Source organism: Stigmatopora argus, chromosome 12 (genome assembly GCF_051989625.1).
Source record: "Stigmatopora argus isolate UIUO_Sarg chromosome 12, RoL_Sarg_1.0, whole genome shotgun sequence".
NCBI classification, from domain to species: Eukaryota; Metazoa; Chordata; class Actinopteri; order Syngnathiformes; family Syngnathidae; genus Stigmatopora; species Stigmatopora argus.
The window spans coordinates 4,000,497-4,020,681 of record NC_135398.1 but is presented as its reverse complement, the minus strand read 5'-3'; the positions used below and the strand labels follow the sequence as shown (position 1 = coordinate 4,020,681).

The 20,185-nt window shown below is 39.6% G+C and overlaps 2 protein-coding genes and 1 long non-coding RNA gene across 11 annotated transcripts in view; 1 reads left to right on the top strand and 2 right to left on the bottom strand.

The window, feature by feature from the left end:
* Positions 1–3,226, bottom strand: part of LOC144085640 (collagen alpha-1(XI) chain-like) — a 63,981-nt gene extending 60,755 nt beyond the window's left edge. For all 3 annotated transcript variants that reach the window (XM_077615117.1, XM_077615116.1, XM_077615118.1), the window contains exons 1-2: positions 3,097–3,226; positions 1,873–1,922 (exon numbers count right to left, since the gene is read on the bottom strand). The gene's annotated coding sequence lies outside the window, so the exon portion shown is untranslated. The remainder of the gene's footprint in view (positions 1–1,872; positions 1,923–3,096) is intronic.
* A 710-nt stretch (positions 3,227–3,936) lies between these two features.
* Positions 3,937–9,691, top strand: LOC144086173 (alpha-amylase-like). 2 transcript variants are annotated; one of them, XM_077616004.1, is made up of 8 exons: positions 3,937–4,166; positions 6,249–6,593; positions 7,218–7,448; positions 7,827–7,960; positions 8,545–8,770; positions 8,860–8,978; positions 9,097–9,222; positions 9,427–9,691. In XM_077616004.1, exons 2-8 carry the CDS (start codon positions 6,369–6,371, stop codon positions 9,614–9,616), a joined length of 1,251 nt encoding a protein of 416 aa, XP_077472130.1. In that variant the 5' UTR covers positions 3,937–4,166; positions 6,249–6,368; the 3' UTR covers positions 9,617–9,691. The 2 variants fall into 2 exon arrangements, with proteins under 2 accessions (XP_077472130.1, XP_077472129.1); XM_077616003.1 differs by lacking the exon at positions 3,937–4,166 and adding an exon at positions 5,128–5,432.
* Positions 9,692–10,282: 591 nt separating this feature from the next.
* Positions 10,283–20,185, bottom strand: part of LOC144086272 (uncharacterized) — a 94,900-nt gene continuing 84,997 nt past the window's right edge. For 5 of the 6 annotated variants that reach the window (XR_013304389.1, XR_013304386.1, XR_013304387.1 and 2 more), the window contains one exon: positions 11,560–12,199. This is a non-coding gene — a long non-coding RNA (uncharacterized LOC144086272). Of the gene's footprint in view, positions 11,005–11,559; positions 12,200–20,185 lie in introns of those variants that run through there. The other variant, XR_013304388.1, reaches the window with a different exon arrangement.

Below are 20,185 nucleotides of genomic sequence, written 5' to 3'. Positions count from 1 at the left end.
CATGATTTACTTTCCCGGACCACACAAAATGATGTGAAGGGCCAGATTTGGCCCCCAGGCCGCCACTTTGACACATGTGTTTTAAGCGTAATAACGCCACGTTTAAGTGGAAATGCCATATATCGTTTCATAAAAACACCCCATTAAGTTGTCACTTTGTACTAAGGTTAAATAATATACAGTCTGTAAGGGTTGTGAACTATGTTATGCTACGTAGTGTTGGAATTTTTTTATAACGCAAAAAAATGAAGACAATTAATTACCGACAAGCAAAGATAACGAATATCAGTGTTAGATTGAAGTATTTAGTAGTTGTAAAAGTCTTCTTTGTTTTTGTTTGCATAATATTATTACAAGGCCCATGTGACCACCCCAAGTAGGTAAAATGAATAAACCCTAAAACCCAATTTTTTTCCTGAAATTCCTTATAATTCGATGATACAATATTTCATGAAGCAAATATAAACAACTACTATTCATATAAAAATATTTGGTTTTTAAAATGTTATATTTTAAAGATGGTTTAGTGCTATAAACCGTTTAATGAAAAAAATATTTTATATACTGTAACTAGGTCTCAAAGCAAAATATTGCATTGTAATGCTAAAAAAAATAGCATTACCATTACAAAATGTAGGAATGTTATGACAAGATACAAGCATTTCATGTTGAAATATAGTGTTTTGCAACATTTTGGCTGAAAAATCTTTGTCAAAATGTAGCATTTCATAGGCCCTAAAATGATTTTGTGGCATCTCCATGCCAGTAGTACATTTATTCATAGTGTTCTCTCCTTAACAGATGTTAAAAATGCCTTTGTTTTTTTTTAATGTCAGTGGCAACTTGCCAGAAAGAAGCGCCACAGTGCTGAGGCCGAGTGCCAGAACTACGTAGTAAACCTCGGAGGCCTTTTGGGCCAATGTCCACGCCGCAGGCTGCGGTGGAGGAGGGCCGGAGCGCAGGCAGCACGGGAATAGAAGTTTATTACTGGTGCACGGCTCACCAAATTGATACCTTGGTTCAAATAGAACGAAGAAAATCACATACGCCCAGAGGCGCAAACACACACATGCGCGCTACCAGACCAAGATACGTATACTTTGAAAATGCCTGTTTAGGCATTGGTGGCCCACAAAAGTGTACTCGTTGTCCTTAGAAGGCAGCTACCAGACTTTTAATGATATATGCATTGAAAAGCAAAAAATATTTTTCATTTTACATCTTAGTATTTGATCCAGTTGCATTGACCATGCATTGTAAGTGATTACAATACCCCACGATGTCGATATTTTACTTCATCCCAAGTATTTGACATATAACTATCTCGGCTAAATATTTTAACTTTTCTATACCATTAATATAACCATGCATCTATATATGAAGAAATATATATCACTAGAATTGGTAGGTTCCAAGGAGAGAAAAGAAAAGCTGTATGATGTTAGGGATGGAGCAAAAATATGGATATTTATGCTATATGCTTATCTCTTACAATACAGTATCTTAAAACTGAAATTTCAGAGCAAAAATATGCATTATTGCATACTAATAGAAGTCCATTATATTACTGGGGAAGGACTCTGAAGGAAATGTAATGTTTGACTAAGTGAAAACAATCCTAGGACTGTAACACCTATTTTTATATATATTTATATAGACTCTTAGTATATACTATAAAGAATATATTGCGGGACCTTCAGAGGCCTCTTTGGAAGAGTTCACAGTATGTCTAAGCCAAACCTTAGACAGCCCTCTAGTGTGGAGAGACTACAAGTGCACTCAGATGAAAAAAAAAGACATAAAAATAAAATTAATAAATAAAAACGTGGCCTCTGGTTATGACTGTGCAATGACAGAAGCCAATTGGCTTACCTTAAATCAGTCAGTGTTGGGAGAAGAGCTGAGCATGAACACATTGCACTCTGAAAAACAAAATATGGGAATAACAATTTTAATTTATGATATGTAACTTCAAGTACAAGCCAATTTTCCAAAAAACCTTGGACATTCTGTTAAACAATAAAACAAACGGTGTTCTATCTATTCTAACATGAATATTTCGTATGTGGAAAAGCATTTGTAAGTTGAGATACCACAATGTTAAAACATACATTAAAGGATGGAAGCTGGAAACACATTTGGTAGAAGTGAGGCATTATGTGAAATGTTAAAAGGGCTTTAAAGAGGTTCCAAGTGAAAGAGCACCATTCCTAAATTCTGCTGACTCGTGTGAAAGACGATCAGAAAATTGACTCCGGCTGACTTGATTTTTTCGTCTCCAACTACTTTTCCAGCCACCGGCAGTGCGAATGGAATGGAATTAAGCTGCACAGTCCTCTCTTACATTCCTTAATGCATTTCAATCAGCTTCTAGCCAATGTTTTCCTCATAGAAAATGGAGTGTAGTAAGCGTCAGTGACGTTTTATAGAACTGACTTCATAGCAAATACAACATTTGCATAAAAACGAACCTAAAGAAATGGCCAAATTGTCAATTAATGTATTTTTCTGCCTCATAAAAGTATTTTTTGAAAGAGGATGCATGTCAAAACTTCTTTTGATGGTAAATGATGGTGTCAACCTCAAATTTTGTACAATTTTATATCAAAATATAACATTTCTGTTATGATGTAGCACAGTATAATTCAGGGGTGTCAGACTCGGGTTGGTTCGCGGGCCGCGTTAACGTCAACTCGATTTCATGTGGGCCGGACCATTTTAGATATAATATTTAGATTTTTTTTTGATAAATGGATTAAAAGAACTGAATTAAAAGCCCTGAATATTCAGTTTTTTATAGATCTAAACAATGTTTATTTTAGCTATTTTTAAATATATTTTTAGATTTTACAAAATGATTTTTGAACTAAAAACACAGAAAAAAATGATTAAAAAATGACAATTATTGATTTAAAAGGGGGAAAATCAGGAAATTTAATATACATCTATACTCTTCATTTTAAGGGGTCGATTTGCCCTTTTAAGAACTAAAGGTCTCGTGTCAGTTATGTAGCTGGAGCGCCTGTGTAGTACTGGAATGTCACATTAAACATGTTTTTCGCGGGTGTGAGTGTCCCCTCGGGAACTTCCGCTCACCCTATTGCTGTTATTTTTTCTTCTTTGACTTTTATGCCATGGAATGGAAAATGATATCTGCCAAGATATCAGCACGGGGAAAACTTTCCATTGGGTAAGCCAGAGTGGATTAACCATGAGTGGATAATTTCTTATTTTTTGAAACAAAGCGTCATTCATCCCCAAAAAATAAAAATAAAAAAAATAAAAAAATTATAAGTTAGTTCAGTCACATGACCCATGGATTATTTTTTTTTTTTGACCTATATTCTCCTTTTCCTCCTCTTTTATACCCACACTCTTTCCCAACTCTGTTGTTTTTCATTTTCCATGGCAGAAGCAAGGCATCACATGTGATCATCTTATTTATTTATTTTTCTTACCTGGACGCCAGAGCTGCAAATGAGAGATATCTTTTGTCCTCACGCAGTCTGATGTTCCCTGTTTTTAGAGAAGAAAAAAACAGAAAAGCTTTGTTTGGTAGGAAAAAGTACAAGAAAAATCATCCAAAATATTGGTTTAAATTTGTGGCAAAAGATTTTTTGTGCACCATTGACTTTAAGTAGGATGATCTCTCAAAAGTCTTGAATAATAAACAAAAATAGTACTTTGTAGTGTTGCTAAATACTGTAAACAAACACCTCAATTGCTAAACTACAATAGCAAATGTACAATATGGTAGTTTAAGCACCACGTAAAACCACATTCCCTGCACGTTTGTTTTATAACTCATTGTAGTTTGCTCACTAAACACGGCACAAATGTACTCATTTACTAAAATCAATATGGATCTCAGCCAATCTAAACAGCTGCAGGAGTGCACACACCTCAGCCAATCACCACGTCTTTTCAAAACGCCACTTAGACATAACATGGTTCATCATGATCTTCAAAATTGAGCAGTATATTGACAATTTGGGATAAATGCAAACATTTTCTAGGGTAAATTCCAGTGCTTTTACTCAGAAACGTCCTGCAACGTTGTTTATGCAATCCAACAACTCAATTCCAGTGCAGGAGCATTGAAGTAAAGGACGTAATTGGTCAAATTTTTACCTAAATTAGGACTATATTTGGCAGCCACATCATTGGTAAGTCTTATGTTTAAAAATTTACCCCTTCTGACCTGAAGAAATGTTTAAAAATTTAGTATAACATGTAATGGATTGGAATAGCAAGAAAAAAATATGTTTTTGTTGATGTCTTAAAGCACAGGTGTCAAAGTGGCGGCCCGGGGGCCAAATCTGGCCCGCCGCATCCTTTTACGCGCCCCGAGAAAATAAATCATGAGTGCGACTTTCTGTTTTAGGATCAAATTAAAATGAAGATTATAGATGTATATTATATCTCCTGATTTTCCCCCTTTTAAATCAATAATTGCAATTTTTTCATCCATGTTTTTCTTTGTGTTTTTAGTTCAAAAATCAGTTTGTAAAATCTAAAAATATTTAAAAATATTTTCTGTTTTCCACTTTAATATGGAACATAATTAAAGAAAAATTTGGTTTCCTTATGCAATGAAAAACAAATGATTAAATAAATTATTTTCCTTACTAAAAAAGTCGATTTTTGATTTATTGCATCTGTCAAAGTGGCGGCCTGGGGGCCAATTCTGGCCCACCACATCATTTTGTGTGGCCCGGGAAAGTAACTCATGAGTGCCAACTTTCTGTTTTAGGATCAAATTATATATATTGTATAGATGTATATTAAATTTCCTGATTTCCCCCCTTTTAAATCAATAGTTGTAATTTTTAATCCATTTTTTTCAGTTTTTAATTAAAAAAACATTTTGTAAAATCTAAAAATATATTTAAAAAAAGCTAAAATAAACATTGTTTTAGATCTATAAAAAACTGAATATTTAGGGCTTTTAATCCAGTTCTTTTAATCCATTTGTAAAAAATAATAATCTAAATATTATATCTAAAATGGTCCGGCCCACATGAAATCCAGTTGACGTTAATGCGGCCCGCGAACCAACGGAAGTCTGACACCCTTGTCTTAGAGAGAATACGTAGTATAAAAGTCAGAAGTTCAATGCCTGGGAAAGTATACAGCTGACAAACCTGCCCGACACTATTTACCACCCTCCCAACCGCTTCCCCTCGAGAGGGATAAAAGTTGTGCAAGTAGTTGTGAGTCGGGTGCTCCCGTTGGAGTTGGAATAATTTCCCTTAATAAGTATGAAGTGGTTTATCGTGTGGACAATGCTCTGTGGGCTTGCCGGTGCCCAGCACAACCCTCAGCTTCGGCATGGCAGGACGGCCATCGTGCATCTCTTTGAGTGGCGTTGGGCGGATATCACAGCCGAGTGTGAGCGCTTCTTGGGGCCCAATGGTTTCGGCGGAGTGCAGGTACCTCACTTTGATAGTTGTTTTTGGGTAGAAATATTCGAGCGTGCGGACAAAATATCATCACTGTAAGACTACAGTTGTATGGTGGCTATTTTCATGGTCTGAAACGGACTTTGCACATATTAAGGGTGTCAGACTCGGGTTGGTTTGCGGGCCGCTTTAACATCAACTTGATTTCACGTGGGCCGGACCATTTTAGATATAATATTTAGATATATTTTTTTATAAATTGATTAAAAGAACTGGATTAAAAGCCCTGAATATTCAGTTTTTATAGATCTAAAACAATGTTTATTTTAGCTTTTTTATATATATTTTTAGATTTTACAAAATGATTTTTGAACTAAAAACACAGAAAAAAATGACTAAAAAATGACAATTATTGATTTAAAAGGGGGAAAATCACGAAATTTAATATACATCGATACTCTTCATTTTAATTTGATCCTAAAACAGAAAGTCGGCACTCATGATCTACTTTCCCGGGCCACACAAAAGGATGCAGCAGGCCAAATTTGGCCCGTGGGCCGCCACTTTGACACATGTGACTTAGAGTGTCAATAAGAGTGTTATTGACATTTTTCACAGATGGATTGGACCAGTTTTTTTTTCGGCGTATGGATCATAAATCACAATTGCTTTGCAATTCATTGCACATACAGATTTTAGAAGAGTAAAGCACTGTATTTTGAGTTAAATTGTGTTACAGGAACGAGTGGCTCTTTTGATAAGGGTATCTGCTCGTTTATTGAAAAATAGAGTGTTAGAGGCTAATAAGTATGGTTTATCGTAATTTCCTTCCCTTTGTTTTCTTAGATCTCTCCTCCCAACGAGCATATTGTGCTGAACAATCCCTGGAGGCCATGGTGGCAGAGGTACCAGCCCGTGGGCTACAACCTGTGCTCCAGATCCGGCGACGAGCAGGAGCTGCGAGACATGGTGACGCGATGCAACAATGTCGGTGTCAACATTTATGTAGACGCCGTCATCAATCATATGTGCGGGGCGTCCGGCGGTGAGGGGACTCACTCGTCGTGTGGCACCTGGTTCAGCGCCAGCGCCAAAAACTTCCCCGACGTACCCTACAGCGAATGGGACTTCAACGACCACAAATGCAAGACAACCAGTGGTGAGATCGAAAACTACACGGATGCTAATCAGGTGAGGAATAACCAATTCCTGACAAACAACCATTCTTTTTTTTAAAGTTACCTAGTGAATACACACTAAAATAAGCTCGAGTAAAAATGTTGTATTTATTCCTGTTTCATAATTGAAATGTTAACTACAGTACTGAATTGAATGCTTTTATTGTCATTACGCAGGTATAATGAAATTTATGTAACATAGGTGAGTTAATGTGTATATGCTAGATTTATGGTGTTAATACTATCTAATTGGTTTTTTTTCACTGTTACATAGCTGAGTATTTACAGTAAATCTATCCAAAATTGAATACCAATCTTAGATTTAAGTGTGCTGTCCTAATTTGTGTATTATTTTAATAGCCGTTTGTTGATTACTGTCCACCGGTTGACTAATTTTATGAGATTTATGTAACATAGGTGTACATGCTAGATCTGTGGTGTTAATACTATCTAATTGTTGTTTTTTTCACTGTTACATAGCTGACTATTTACAGTAAATCAATCCAAAATTGAATACTAATCTCAGATTTAAGTGTAATGTCTCAATTTGTGTATTATTTTAATAGATGTTTGTTGATTACTGCCCACCGGTTGACTCATTTTATTCGGAAATATTTCTTTTTTCGTTTAAATCTAGGTGCGCGACTGTCGACTGGTTGGACTGTTGGACCTGGCATTAGAGAAGAACTATGTCCGGGACAAGGTGGCTGAGTTCATGAACAAGCTGATCGACATGGGCGTGGCTGGGTTCCGAGTGGATGCATGCAAGCACATGTGGCCCGGAGACCTGGCTGCCGTCTACGGCCGCCTGCACAACCTCAGCTCCAAGTGGTTCGCTGAGGGTGCCAGACCGTTCATTTTCCAGGAGGTACTCATTGAAAACAGACTTTTGCATTTTCAGACTCTAACTCAATGGCTTCGTTTGAACTTTTTGGCTGGGTTGGTGATATATGTTTTAAGTGATACAAACATAAATGCCAGTTAGACTGCAAGATATGAAAGGGCTGAATTTAGCCTAGTTTCACTGCCCATAATTAGTTGGGATAGACTCCAGAACCCTGCGGTGCAGAAGGTGAATAAATTGAAATGACACACCTGTCTTTGTGCAAACAAAAGTCAAAAGTAAAGTTCACGGCAATGGCCTAAGACCTCCCTTCAGGGGTTAAAATGCATTTACTGCTCTGTGTGCCATGAGTGGAAGATTAAACACATCTGATACAAATATTTTTTTTACTCTGGCCTTTAGGTTATTGACCTTGGAGGCGAGTCTATCTCATCTCGTGAATACTCCCATCTGGGACGAGTGACTGAGTTCAAATATGGTGCAAAATTGGGAACCGTCTTTCGAAAGTGGCATGGCGAGAAGTTGTCCTACACCAGGTGCACCAGAAATTAAAATATACATTCATCTAGGGCACATGTGTCAAAGTGGCGGCCCGGGGGCTAAATCTGGCCCGCCGCATCATTTTGTGTGGCCCGGTAAAGTAAATCATGAGTGGCGACTTTCTGTTTTAGGATCAAATTAAAATGAAGAGTATAGATGTATATTAAATTTCCTGATTTTCCCCCTTTTAAATCAATAATTGTCATTTTTTAATCATTTTTTTTGTGTTTTTAGTTCAAAAATCATTTTGTAAAATCTAAAAATATATTTAAAAAAGCTAAAATAAACATTGTTTTAGATCTATAAAAACTGAATATTCAGAGTTTTAATCCAGTTCTTTTTATCCATTTATTAAAAAAAAATCTAAATATTATATCTTAAATGGTCCGGCCCACGTGAAATCAAGTTGACGTTAAAGCGGCCCGCGAACCAACCCGAGTCTGACACCCTTGATCTAGGAATAACAATGGTACTGATACCCTATGTTTGCATGGTATTACTTGAAATAGGATATAGTTAGGCGGCAGTGTGTATTATAAATTAGGAGATGTTTTCACCCAAATAATTTTTTTGTGCATAGAAACTGGGGTGAAGGTTGGGGTTTCTTACCTAACGACAATGCCGTCGTATTCGTCGACAATCACGACAACCAGCGAGGCCACGGCGCCGGTGGTGCGTCCATCGTCACCTTCTGGGACTCCAGGCTATACAAGATGACCATGGGGTACATGCTGGCCCATCCATATGGCATGACCAGGGTCATGTCGAGCTTCCGCTGGAACCGCCACATTGTCAACGGAAAGGTTCTCACTCACCTTTCAATGTGTCTGCTGACTTGTCATTTAAGCAGCCGTCATTGGATTTAAGTTTTGCTCTGGTCATCCATTCTCAGGACCAGAACGACTGGGTGGGACCACCGAGTCATACCAACGGAAGCACCAAGCCTGTTCCAATCAACCCTGATCAGACCTGTGGAGATGGATGGGTGTGTGAGCACAGATGGCGTCAGATCAAGTGGGGATATTCTGGATTCCAACACTTCTGTTGGTTCTCCACTAGAACAGATTGATCTTAGTCTGTTTTTTCTCTTACTAGTGACTACTAATGACTTTTCTCTGTCAAAAACTTGTAGAAACATGGTCATTTTCCGCAATGTCGTCAACGGACAGCCTCATACCAACTGGTGGGATAACCAGGGTAACCAGGTTGCCTTTGGCCGTGGTAATCGCGGCTTCATTGTCTTTAACAATGACAACTGGTAAGGCCAAACACAATTCAAATGTAATTTAACATCCATGTAATTCCTATGAGTCCTTTTTTTGTTCCAATGGCAATGTTCTTATTTATCCACATGGTTTCTGGCACCATTCTTCAAAGAGATTTTCCATAGGGAGTGTTTTTTGTGGCCCATATTGTGTCCCAACCTGACAGATTAGATTACAAATGTGTCTTTCATCTGAAGGGACCTCGATGTGACCTTAAACACTGGCATGCCAAGCGGCACTTACTGCGACGTAATCTCCGGCCAAAAGGAAGGAGACCGGTGCACAGGAAAGCAGATCTACGTCGGTGACGACGGCCGCGCTCGATTCCGGATCGGCACCAGAGATGAAGACCCCTTTGTGGCAATTCACACGGAATCGAAACTGTAAACGCTTGCTACGTTGAACAAAATATCACGAGCGACAAACAAAATTGCCATTAAATGGGCTCTGCGGTGAAAGGCACTTTTCTGGCTTCTCTTCTTTTTCCTGGTGCATGAAAATGATATTCTTATTCGTAGAGGTGTTAAGTCTACTACACTAGAGTGCAAAGATGGGGCAATTGAGTTCCTGGTTTTCTCTGAACCTTTTTATGAAGGGATGGCAAGGTGATTCCCGTGACCGGACGTTTCGTCAAAAGACGTTTGGTCCCCGGACGTTTGGTAGAACGGACATTTGGTAGAACGGACGTTTGGTAGAACGGACGTTTGGTAGAACGGACGTTTGGTAGAACGGACGTTTGGTAGAACGGACGTTTGGTAGAACCGAGGTTTGGTCGCCGGGTTTGCTCGCTGTCAAATTATGACAGTTTACTGTTGATATTTTGATATTAGATATTTAGATATTAAACTCTCTCTCTCTCTTATGATTATAATTTTGAGAGCTGGTTTCAACAGTAACAACCCAGCGACCAAACGTCCGTTCTACCAAACGTCCGTTCTACCAAACGTCCGTTCTACCAAACGTCCGTTCTACCAAACGTCCGTTCTACCAAACGTCCGGTCGACCAAACGTCCGGTCGACCAAACGTCCAATCGACCAAACGTCCGGTCGACCAAACGTCCGAGTACCGGTGATTCCAAGCTTTCTGTCCTTTGACTTGGCAATTAGATGGTTGCAAAAGGGCTTCTTCACAGGTGAGGGACGACTATCTTGTTGACAGGCCATTGCAAAATTGTCATATTTTCAGTGAAATTCATGTTTGATCATCACCTCAAAAAGTCTCTGCTCTTGTCTTCTATCCTATGTATATGGACGTTAGGTTCAAGAACACAACAGCGCGGTTGTTGATCTGCTTCAGAGCACAACCTTGTGACCAGACTGCAATGGAGAATAAAAGGTGTGTCAGAAAGGATTCTTTCCCAGATTCCATCTTGAGTCTAGTGGTGGCAGGGTATAAAATCCAAAAGCTACTGGGAGAAAAGAACTGCTATAATTCTCATCTATTTTCCTGTCAGACGTCTCTTTGATCAGGTGGATGTCCTGGATGAACCCTCATTGGCCCGTGGATGTCCTCCGTGCACTTTTCTCGTCCACTGAGGACTTCTTGTCATCAAAGTGTCAACGTGGAGGCTCCAAGCTGGATTTGGGACAGAAAATGAGACTGCACTGCAGATAACTTCCTTCTTTTCATTTCTCTCTCTCTCCTTTTGTCCTTTCCCTGTGACACTTCACTGATATTGCTCTGGACTGAGTAGCAGCAGGCATAGTTGAGGCAGGAAAAATGGCGATGCTCTGTCAGAACATTCTTCCCATCTCAGTTGTCATGGCAATGTGACCTATGAGTTAGAAAGGGAAAGAGGATATTGAACTAGAATAGCAAAATTAGATGTGGTCATGACAGGGTGGGTACCTTAGTGGGCACATCGGTACTCGGACGTTTCGTCGAAAGACGTATGGTCCCCGGACGTTTGGTCCCTGGACGTTTGGTCGACCGGACGTTTGGTCCCTGGACGTTTGGTAGAACGGACGTTTGGTAGAAGGGACGTTTGGTAGAACGGACGTTTGGTAGAACGGACGTTTGGTAGAACGGACATTTGGTCGCCGGGTTTGCTCGCTTTCAAATTATGACAGAGTTAACTGTTGATATTTTGATATTAGATATTTAGATATTAAACTCACTCTCTCTCTCATGATTATAATTTTGAGAGCTGGTTTCAACAGTAACAACCCGGCGACCAAACGTCCGTTCTACCAAACGTCCGTTCTACCAAACGTCCATTCTACCAAACGTCCGTTCTACCAAACGTCCGTTCTACCAAACGTCCGTTCTACCAAACGTCCGTTCGACCAAACGTCCGTTCGACCGAACGTCCGTTCGACCAAACGTCCGTTCGACCAAACGTGCGTTCGACCAAACGTCCGTTCGACCAAACGTCCGTTCGACCAAACGTCCGTTCGACCAAACGTTCGTTCTACCAAACGTCCGGTCGACCAAACGTCCGGGGACTAAACCAATAAATCCACAAGAAAACCTTGAAGATCCTTTAAATTATTTTTTTCCCCGACAGCTTGCATGATAATAAACATCCAAGCAAGAACTTGATTTGTTTTGGAATGACATTTTCTGATAAACATTGCCCCACAACCTTACAAAAATGTCCCTGAGAAGCACTTCAGGGAAAGTGAGTCACCCGTTTCACAGGAAATTGGAGCTTGTGAGCCACCAATTTGATGCTGATTGGTGAAAAACCATTCATGTTTCAGGGAAATCCTACAAAAACAAAAAGAAGAACACGGCAACCTCCAATGACGGACCATCTTTAGCTTCTAAATTATTGACCCTTTCACCACCCACGGCCCATTACCACCAGCACTTTCTCTGTCGCGTCTGCTGCAGCTTCCGATGACCCACGGAGACGTCAAATGTTGCCAGGTGAGGTCTTGGACGCTGTCATCCATCGCTGATTCTCAGTGACATGGCCGTCAAGTCGTCCCACTTTCCTGTTCCATATTTAATGCGGCGCACCACACCTGCATCATCACACATAGGTATATACACACTGTTAAATCTTTCACTACCAAAGATGTACAAACAATGCTGATTATGATGTTCAACAACTCATAACTAAAGAACAAAAGCATTTTAATGCAAATTAATTTGCTGTCAGGGCTGCTTAAGTTACCCACCTCTAGTTAAATTAAAAAATATGCGAAACACCATTTTATGGTTTCATTCTCTTGGAAATCCAATCAAAATATCCCTAAAAACTAACGATTTTTTAAAATTTGCCCTGCTGTAAATAAAATTGTCACTATCTAATAGCATATTGTATTACAATTGGGATATAATGCTAGGATTCAAATTAATTAAACACTAAATTTAACACAATTAAATAGTCATAAAATAATCTGTTTGTTCATCAATTTTACTCAATATTAACATCTATCATTCAACATCATAAACAGGACAATGTTGCTCACAGGGGGGCAGTGTTGTAACAAGGACTGTCACATTGACTTAAATAACTGATACACACACACAAAGCCATTGTTTGCCCTCAGTTTCCCTTCCTAAATGTATACATCTTAAAATGTTGACTTAAACAAACAAAAAAGAATTTTCATTATGACAGACATGATGGAATCAAGATTTTGTATATCTTTGTTTACTGATAAAATTGTTCACCATAACAACACCTATGTGCACCCAAGAAAAAAATATTTTGTAAAAACAGCAGAAAAAACACAAAAACATCAAATGTTATCACAAACTTAAGAGAAGGGGGAAAAATCCATCTTTACAAAGCTAATCCTCACATCACCTTATGCATGGAATGTTGGAAAAATTGCAATATATTCTCAATTTAAAATTAATAAGAAATGTGCAGTGCAGAAATCCACCAAACAAAAAACATTTTTTTTAAATCCAGCCATTTTCCCTGATATCCATTGAGTGTAACATTCACAGAAAACTATTTTCCTCTTCCATTCATGTCAATATGTGTAATAGATGCTCCCCTACTGACAAATAACACAGAAGAACATGACGCTTGTCCTCATGCATTTATTCCTTAATGATATCCCTCCATGGCTAAACTCCCTCAACAGTCTGCACCCTACTGAGAATACACAGTGGAGTTCCCTAGGTGTGTGTCACCGCATCCTAAACGTAGATGATAGTGGCGACCCGCACACTCGAGCATCTCTCAGAATCTGTCACAGCTCATTTGATGCAACGCTCAATAAAATGCTGCCCTCCGAAGAATCATCTGGATTACAACGGTAAGCCCCAAACCACCACAGTTTGATTTAATATACTCTTTATTCTATATATTTGCAATTGGAAAATTATTTACCAACACCAAAAGTACTTTCTTGTGCACAAAAGTACCTTGCGCAACAAATCTCCTAATTCTATTTACTTATTCACAGTATTGACTTGAGATACAAGTTTGTTTTATGACTATTTTAGCAAGTTCAGGTTCAAAACATCATGTGTATTTTCACCCAACCATTTTTTTTAGGTTGAATTCCTATTCCATGTACAGAATACGAAACAACATACCGTGTTTTGATAAGTGGTGGAAAAAAATAAAAATATTCCACCCCAAAAAGTGTGAATGACTATCAATATACGAAAATTTTTACGTCCTTTATGAAAATCCCAATGATTACCTTGCATTATTTAACATTTCCCTCATAATGACTTTTGTTGTTATCCTGTCAAACGCATCCAGTTAGCACACCACCACACAAATGTGATTACCATTCACATTTGCGGGTTGCAGAAAGCAAGCAATCTCTTTTATTTGAGCCACATTTATATTTCATGGGTCTTGGTGCTGTGTGAGATGACCCTATTCATCTGCCCCCCCCCCCTACGCTGCTGTTTTTATTGATCCACCTTTATTGCTGCTGCTTTTTGCTTCCTCTCATTCCTTCCCATATCTCAGATACGTTTGGACTGCACACACACACACACACACACACACACATACACACACACACGTACAAAGTTGCAAATGTGAGTGAAAGGGAACAGATGGCGGCATGAATAGTGCAGCAGGTCCCGTCCCTGAAAACCTCCTCACCACACTCACTCACTTTTCGCCTCGCGTGCAGCACATTACCCCAACAAACACCCCTCATAATTGATGTGCTGGCATGACCACGTCATGACGAGATTGAAACATCAAGGTCAACGCTGAGACCGACTTCCGCAAGCGATCAAGTCAAAACAAGAGTTAAAATGCAACGTAAACAATTCTCCCAAATGTGGTAGAAAACAACACCATGTCAATGTTATTACGCATGTCCTCCGAAAATTCTCCCACCTAATTCCCAGCATGTGCGCCGGGGGAGGAGGAGCCCACACGAGCACCTTAATTATACATGGCAGCCCAGGGCAACACACGGGCATTAAAGTTGCATGGCTAGCTCAGGACGGACGGACCCACGTCAAATTCGGTTTGGTGACCGGGCCAGACGCTGCCTTCTGCGTGTCCTTACTTATAAAACGATGACAGAAAAGTTGTCCGCCATATAATATAAAGTCTGTGTTCAGAATATGACAAGGATCAGGATTTTTAGACACTTTTGACCCTTCTTCTGACTGTCTTTGGGTAATTACCGTATTTTCACGACTATACGGCGCATCGTATTTTTAGCCGGTGTCAATAACGAGTGCTATTTCTGTATTTTACACACACAAAGGACGCACCGTTTTTATAGACGCAGCCAGGAATGGCAAAACATATACCAGCTTAAACATACACGCTACACCCACACACTAAAAACACGTTTTTAAAAAGGCAACGGAAGCAAAACTGAGTTCGGTTGTACTTTATTTAGCCATTTTAAAATGTACGCATGTCATCATCACCCACAAATCCATCAAAGTCCTCATTTTCTGTGTCCGAATTGAACAATTGTCCAAATGAGTCATCGAAAACGCTGAGTTTTATACGTTCGTCCAGGCGGCCACAATCCATTCGCAAATAGTAGCTAGCTAGTAACTAGCGTAACTTTTCCAACGCTGCTTTCCATGCTTCGTAAAGCTGTGTTGATGTCGATGTATACAGGCCACAATCCATTGGGTGTATTGATAAAAGAACTACATATCCCAGCAGTCACTGCGCAGTACTTTTTTCTACGGGGAAAATAGTAGAGTCGGGGGCTGCTTGCCGTAGTTGTGAGAGCTGTAGAGGATGGTTTACCCTATCGACTGATTTACTTTATTTTATCGTGATAAATTCTTTTAGTAATGGTCCATATATAAAGCACACTGGATTATAATGCGCCCTGTCTATTTTGGAGAAAATTTAAGACTTTTATGTGCGCCTTATAGTTGTGAAAATACGGTAGACAGTTTTGAAGGTCTGTCCTGTGCTCATGCAATCGGTTCTAGAACATTATGTTTTTATTATTAATGGGTAGATTTCTTTCATACTTGCATGACGCCATTGTCATAGGTTACGAAATTGAGTCTTTTTAATGTCTTAATAATAACTATGGTTAACTCAACTTACACTTATAAGGCAGTCAACAGAGGGTTTATGATAGTGACAGTTTGGGTTTATCTCTTCGGCATAGTTGAAGATAGGTGGCAGGTTTTTATTTCTAATTGACATCTGCTCCAATTCCAAGACTGATTGGCTGGCGGGATGATTGACAACCACCTGGTCAGGTCAAAGCAACCTGACAGCCCTGATATGTTTTGGTTTTCCTATTACCAGACAAAATATAGCCACTTTCAGGATAAGGATGGTTGTCCAGAGTACATCAAGTGATCGCACAGGATCAAGAGCAGCAAGACCACCAGGTTGGAGGCCATTAGGGGCTGAGGTTTTTCATGTTTCCACACACGTTGTGCCTTTCACTCATCTTTTAAATAATCTACTGCTGTGCTTTTGCTATTCTGATTCCAGTTGTGGGCAGGATGGAAGTGTAGCTCGGCATGATAACGATGCGAATAGATCCAAGGTTGATTTTCATGGTGAATAGTCTGGAATGCGAGCAGGTTGTCACATGAAAGTGAACGTAGTCCTCCAAAAATAGCACTTTCAAACGAAAATGTCTGACCACCTATAAAGTCAGAGCACAGGTCCCTCACTGGTTTTAGGGAAGCGGTCTCAAACTGGTCCTCAAAGGGATGCAGCGGGTGCAGGTTTTCATTCAAACCAAACAAGCGGACACCTTTTGCAAGTGTTGATTGTAGCCGGGATCTACTTATTTTAGAAGACCCCTCATTGGTTAAACTGTCAACACTGGATCAGTTGAAACAAAGACTTGGACCCACTGTGGCCCTTTGTGGAATCCGTTTGAGACCCCTGTTTTAGTGTGTCCTATCATGATGAATATTTAATTTGAATTGCACAGCGTGGTTCTAACACAGAAAAATATTTGTAAAAAGAGATGTATCAATGTGTGATTTAGAAAAAAACTGGTAAGGAATCAAAAAGAAATCATACACCCCTTTGGCCAGATTCTCACAGCAATGCAATGCCCGCTTTTAAACCCGACGTCTTCTCTGTAACAGAAGGTCACCCAGCGTGAGTTGACGTGACAATAAAATGTTGCAAGTCGTAATTAAAACAACTTTCTTAGCCGTCTTATGATCCTCTGCGGGAATGCCGAGACTGACGTCAGTCGCTATGACGGGCAAGAGAAGCGGGATAAAGTTCAACATCAAACATGGCCAAGCTATGCTTGTGGGAAGCGGCAGTCCGGTCTGCTATGGTGGAACCAGACAAAAGAAAGCTATTGCTTTGGAACATGCGTGGTGAGCAGGATGGCCATCAGCAGGGATCTTCTGGGATTTTGTTCTGACCAAAGTTCATCAGCATGGAGAAAACTCAGACATCGGCACCCCCCATGACAGCAGATGTCTACATGAGCTTCTTGTTTGTCAAACTGAAGAAAGCACACAACCTCACTACGGAATGGTGACATGTTTCAGCAGGAAGATCCCATTTAAAACCCCCAAAACATCAATAATAGAGGTGTCATGCTACCTGCCTGGCCTCCCTGAGGCCAATTGCAGGTCCATTCGTCAGTTGGAGCAGTGACATTTGTTGGAAATTACCACCAAGCAGCCACTGTTCAAACCGGTCGCTAACTCCGCCTCGTCGCCAGTTCTGTTCTTTGGCTTCATCTGTTAGTTGTATCCCACATTTCCTTTGTTCACTTTGTTTGTCTCACCAGGCTTATGCAAAAGGAGGAAGGAATTTTATCACTTCTACATTTTTTTTAAATAAATGGATTAAAAGAACTGGATTAAAAGCCCTGAATATTCATCTTTTTATAGATCTAAAACAATGTTTATTTTAGCTTTTTTTTAAATATATTTTTAGATTTTACAAAATGATTTTTGAACTAAAAACAGAAAAAAATGATTCAAAAATTACAATTATTGATTTAAAAGGGGGAAAATCAGGAAATTTAATATACATCTATACTGTTCATTTTAATTTGATCCTAAAACAGAAAGTCGGCACTCATGATTTACTTTCCTGGGCCACACAAAATGATGCGGTGGGCCAGATTTGGCCCCCGGGCCGCCACTTTGACACATGTGCAGTAGACGGCGGTGTTGTATCCTTTAGATTAGAATATCAATAAAAAATAGAGGGTTAATTTTATATTGGCACTTGGATTTTGAAGGGGGGGGCAATGCCATTAAGCTGAAAGTTGGTTGGATTTACTCGAACAGTGTCGATTTTATGGTACAAACAGTAGTAGTACGTAATAAGTTGTAATTCAAATGAGTGGATTCTGTCAGTTTGCAGGGGAATGCAGATACTGGTTTCTGTTACCATGGAGGACAAAAAAAAGCAACTACACGCCCTTTTTCTTCCAACTTCATAAGATGTCCTTTCTTGATTTCTCCGGATAAAAAATATATTAGCCCATTTTTGCTATGGAGAAAGACGTTTTAGCTAGAAAATCCCATTTTAAATCTGCAAAAATACATCTAAAAGACCGAGTGAGAGGTTTAATCACGCAAGTATTTAACATTCTGCAGACAGAAAGACGCTCGATGATGGGGACTCGGCAGGCTTTATTAGAGGCGTAATTGAACTTCTCACTGTGACGTTGGGTTTGAAATTAATACCTCGTATTCCGAGCAAGCCAGTATTGTGCGGACAAAGGTTTAGCATATGTAACACAGTGCGATCGATATGTTGTCTCGATTAATTCGGTGGGGTTAACCCTGCTGGCTTTAGTTTTATCAGAGTCAACATGGTCTTTGCTTGCTGATGACAGAAGAAGAATCTTGGTTTAAGCTTTTAAGAAGACATATTACATATCTGGTTTCATAATTTAACAGAGATCCCCCGTGTCTAAGTATTATGACAGTGATGTTCTTCCATCAAAATAGACCAAGACTAAAAATAATAATAACACACATCAGTTCTTAGCTCTCTGACACGCTAAATCTTACAAAAAAAGGCTGCCCTCCCCCCTCTGCTGCGTGGTTAAAACCAAAGTGTATTTGGCCTGACTACAAAGAATAGAGCGAAGGGGCTACAATAAGATGATAATAAAACCTTTATGAGGACAATGAAAACTGTATTTTCTCTGTATACTATATCAACTTTCCATAATATGTCTCTTTCAAAATCAAGTGTCATTTTTCAGCTTCACGAGAAAAGTCAGATTCAGAGTGGAGAACGTGGAAGGATCCGCAACACGCCTCGAGTCACCACTGAGCCAGGGATTAGCTTCTTCTAGTTATCTTGGACTGGATGGTGATTTATTATTTTTATTTTATTTTCATCCTATATCTCAAAAGGATGCCGGAATGATGCAAGATTTGGTATTGATGTGATCTCAAATAAATGCAGGGTCATATCACAGCTAGTCATCTTTTCTTTCAGAATCTCAAGTGTTCTTGTAATTCGATGCAGGGTAGTGCAGGGTTTTTAATCTCCAAATTAATGAACAATTCACTGGTTTACATCAGCATCTCACCAGCGTAAAGGCAAGTTCATTTCTTTTAATTTCATGTTGCATTTATACCAAAAGAGCATACAGTTAGGTATTGAACAATGAAAATACCAACTCCTCAATAAAAATAAAAAAATGAAGTATTTTGTGTTAGACAATTTACATTATGTTGAAATGTAATGTAGCATGGTGACGAGTGTTTAGCACGCCTGCCTCACAGTTCTGAGATCGAGGGTTCAATCTCCACTGGGTAAGACCTTCCTATGTGGAGTTTGTACATTCTCCCTATGCCTGGTTGGGTTTTCCCGGGTACTCCGGTTTTCTCCCACATCCCAAAAACATGCATGCTAAGCTGTTAGAATGCTCTCAAATGTCCGAAAGTATGAGTTTGCAGGGATTGAATGTATGTTTACCCAGTGTTGTCCTTTGGGCGAAATCGTAAACTCTGCGTCATATGACTGATACGTTCTTATTTGCTTGTACCCCATGGAACACCACCAAGCGAGTGAGTGCGAATACCTCCGCTTTCCCCGCTTTGAACATCTGTGTTTGCTGACTGTCAACACTGCCAATTGTCCTTGTTTCCCCAATGCCAGCGCTAAACCACTCCACGCACAAACACCCGAAACTCTGGTGCCGATTTGGATGTGTTTGATAGGTCTTAATCCTTCCTGGAATTCAAACAAATGCTTCAATCGCGATTACACGTGAGCGATTCTTACATTTGGATTTTTTTTTTACCATCTGATGGCATCTATTGCATTTTTTGCCAGCTCATTCTGTTAGAGGAAGACACTTATCTCATTCAAACCTCCACTCCAGAGTAAAGCTACCCCCCTCCTCACACACACATGCACCCACCCACACACCCACACAGAAGGTTGTTGATGGTGTTATTATCCGACGTCAAATCCACATCCCCCTGACACCACCATCTTGGCAAGACCCCATGAAGTATTGAACACTCCGGCTCACATCTTTCCTTGCTTAGTGATAACTCAATTCCCAGGTTCCCCCTTGTGATGGCCCCGAATTTTATGACGAGTCCTCAAAACCTTTATTAAATCT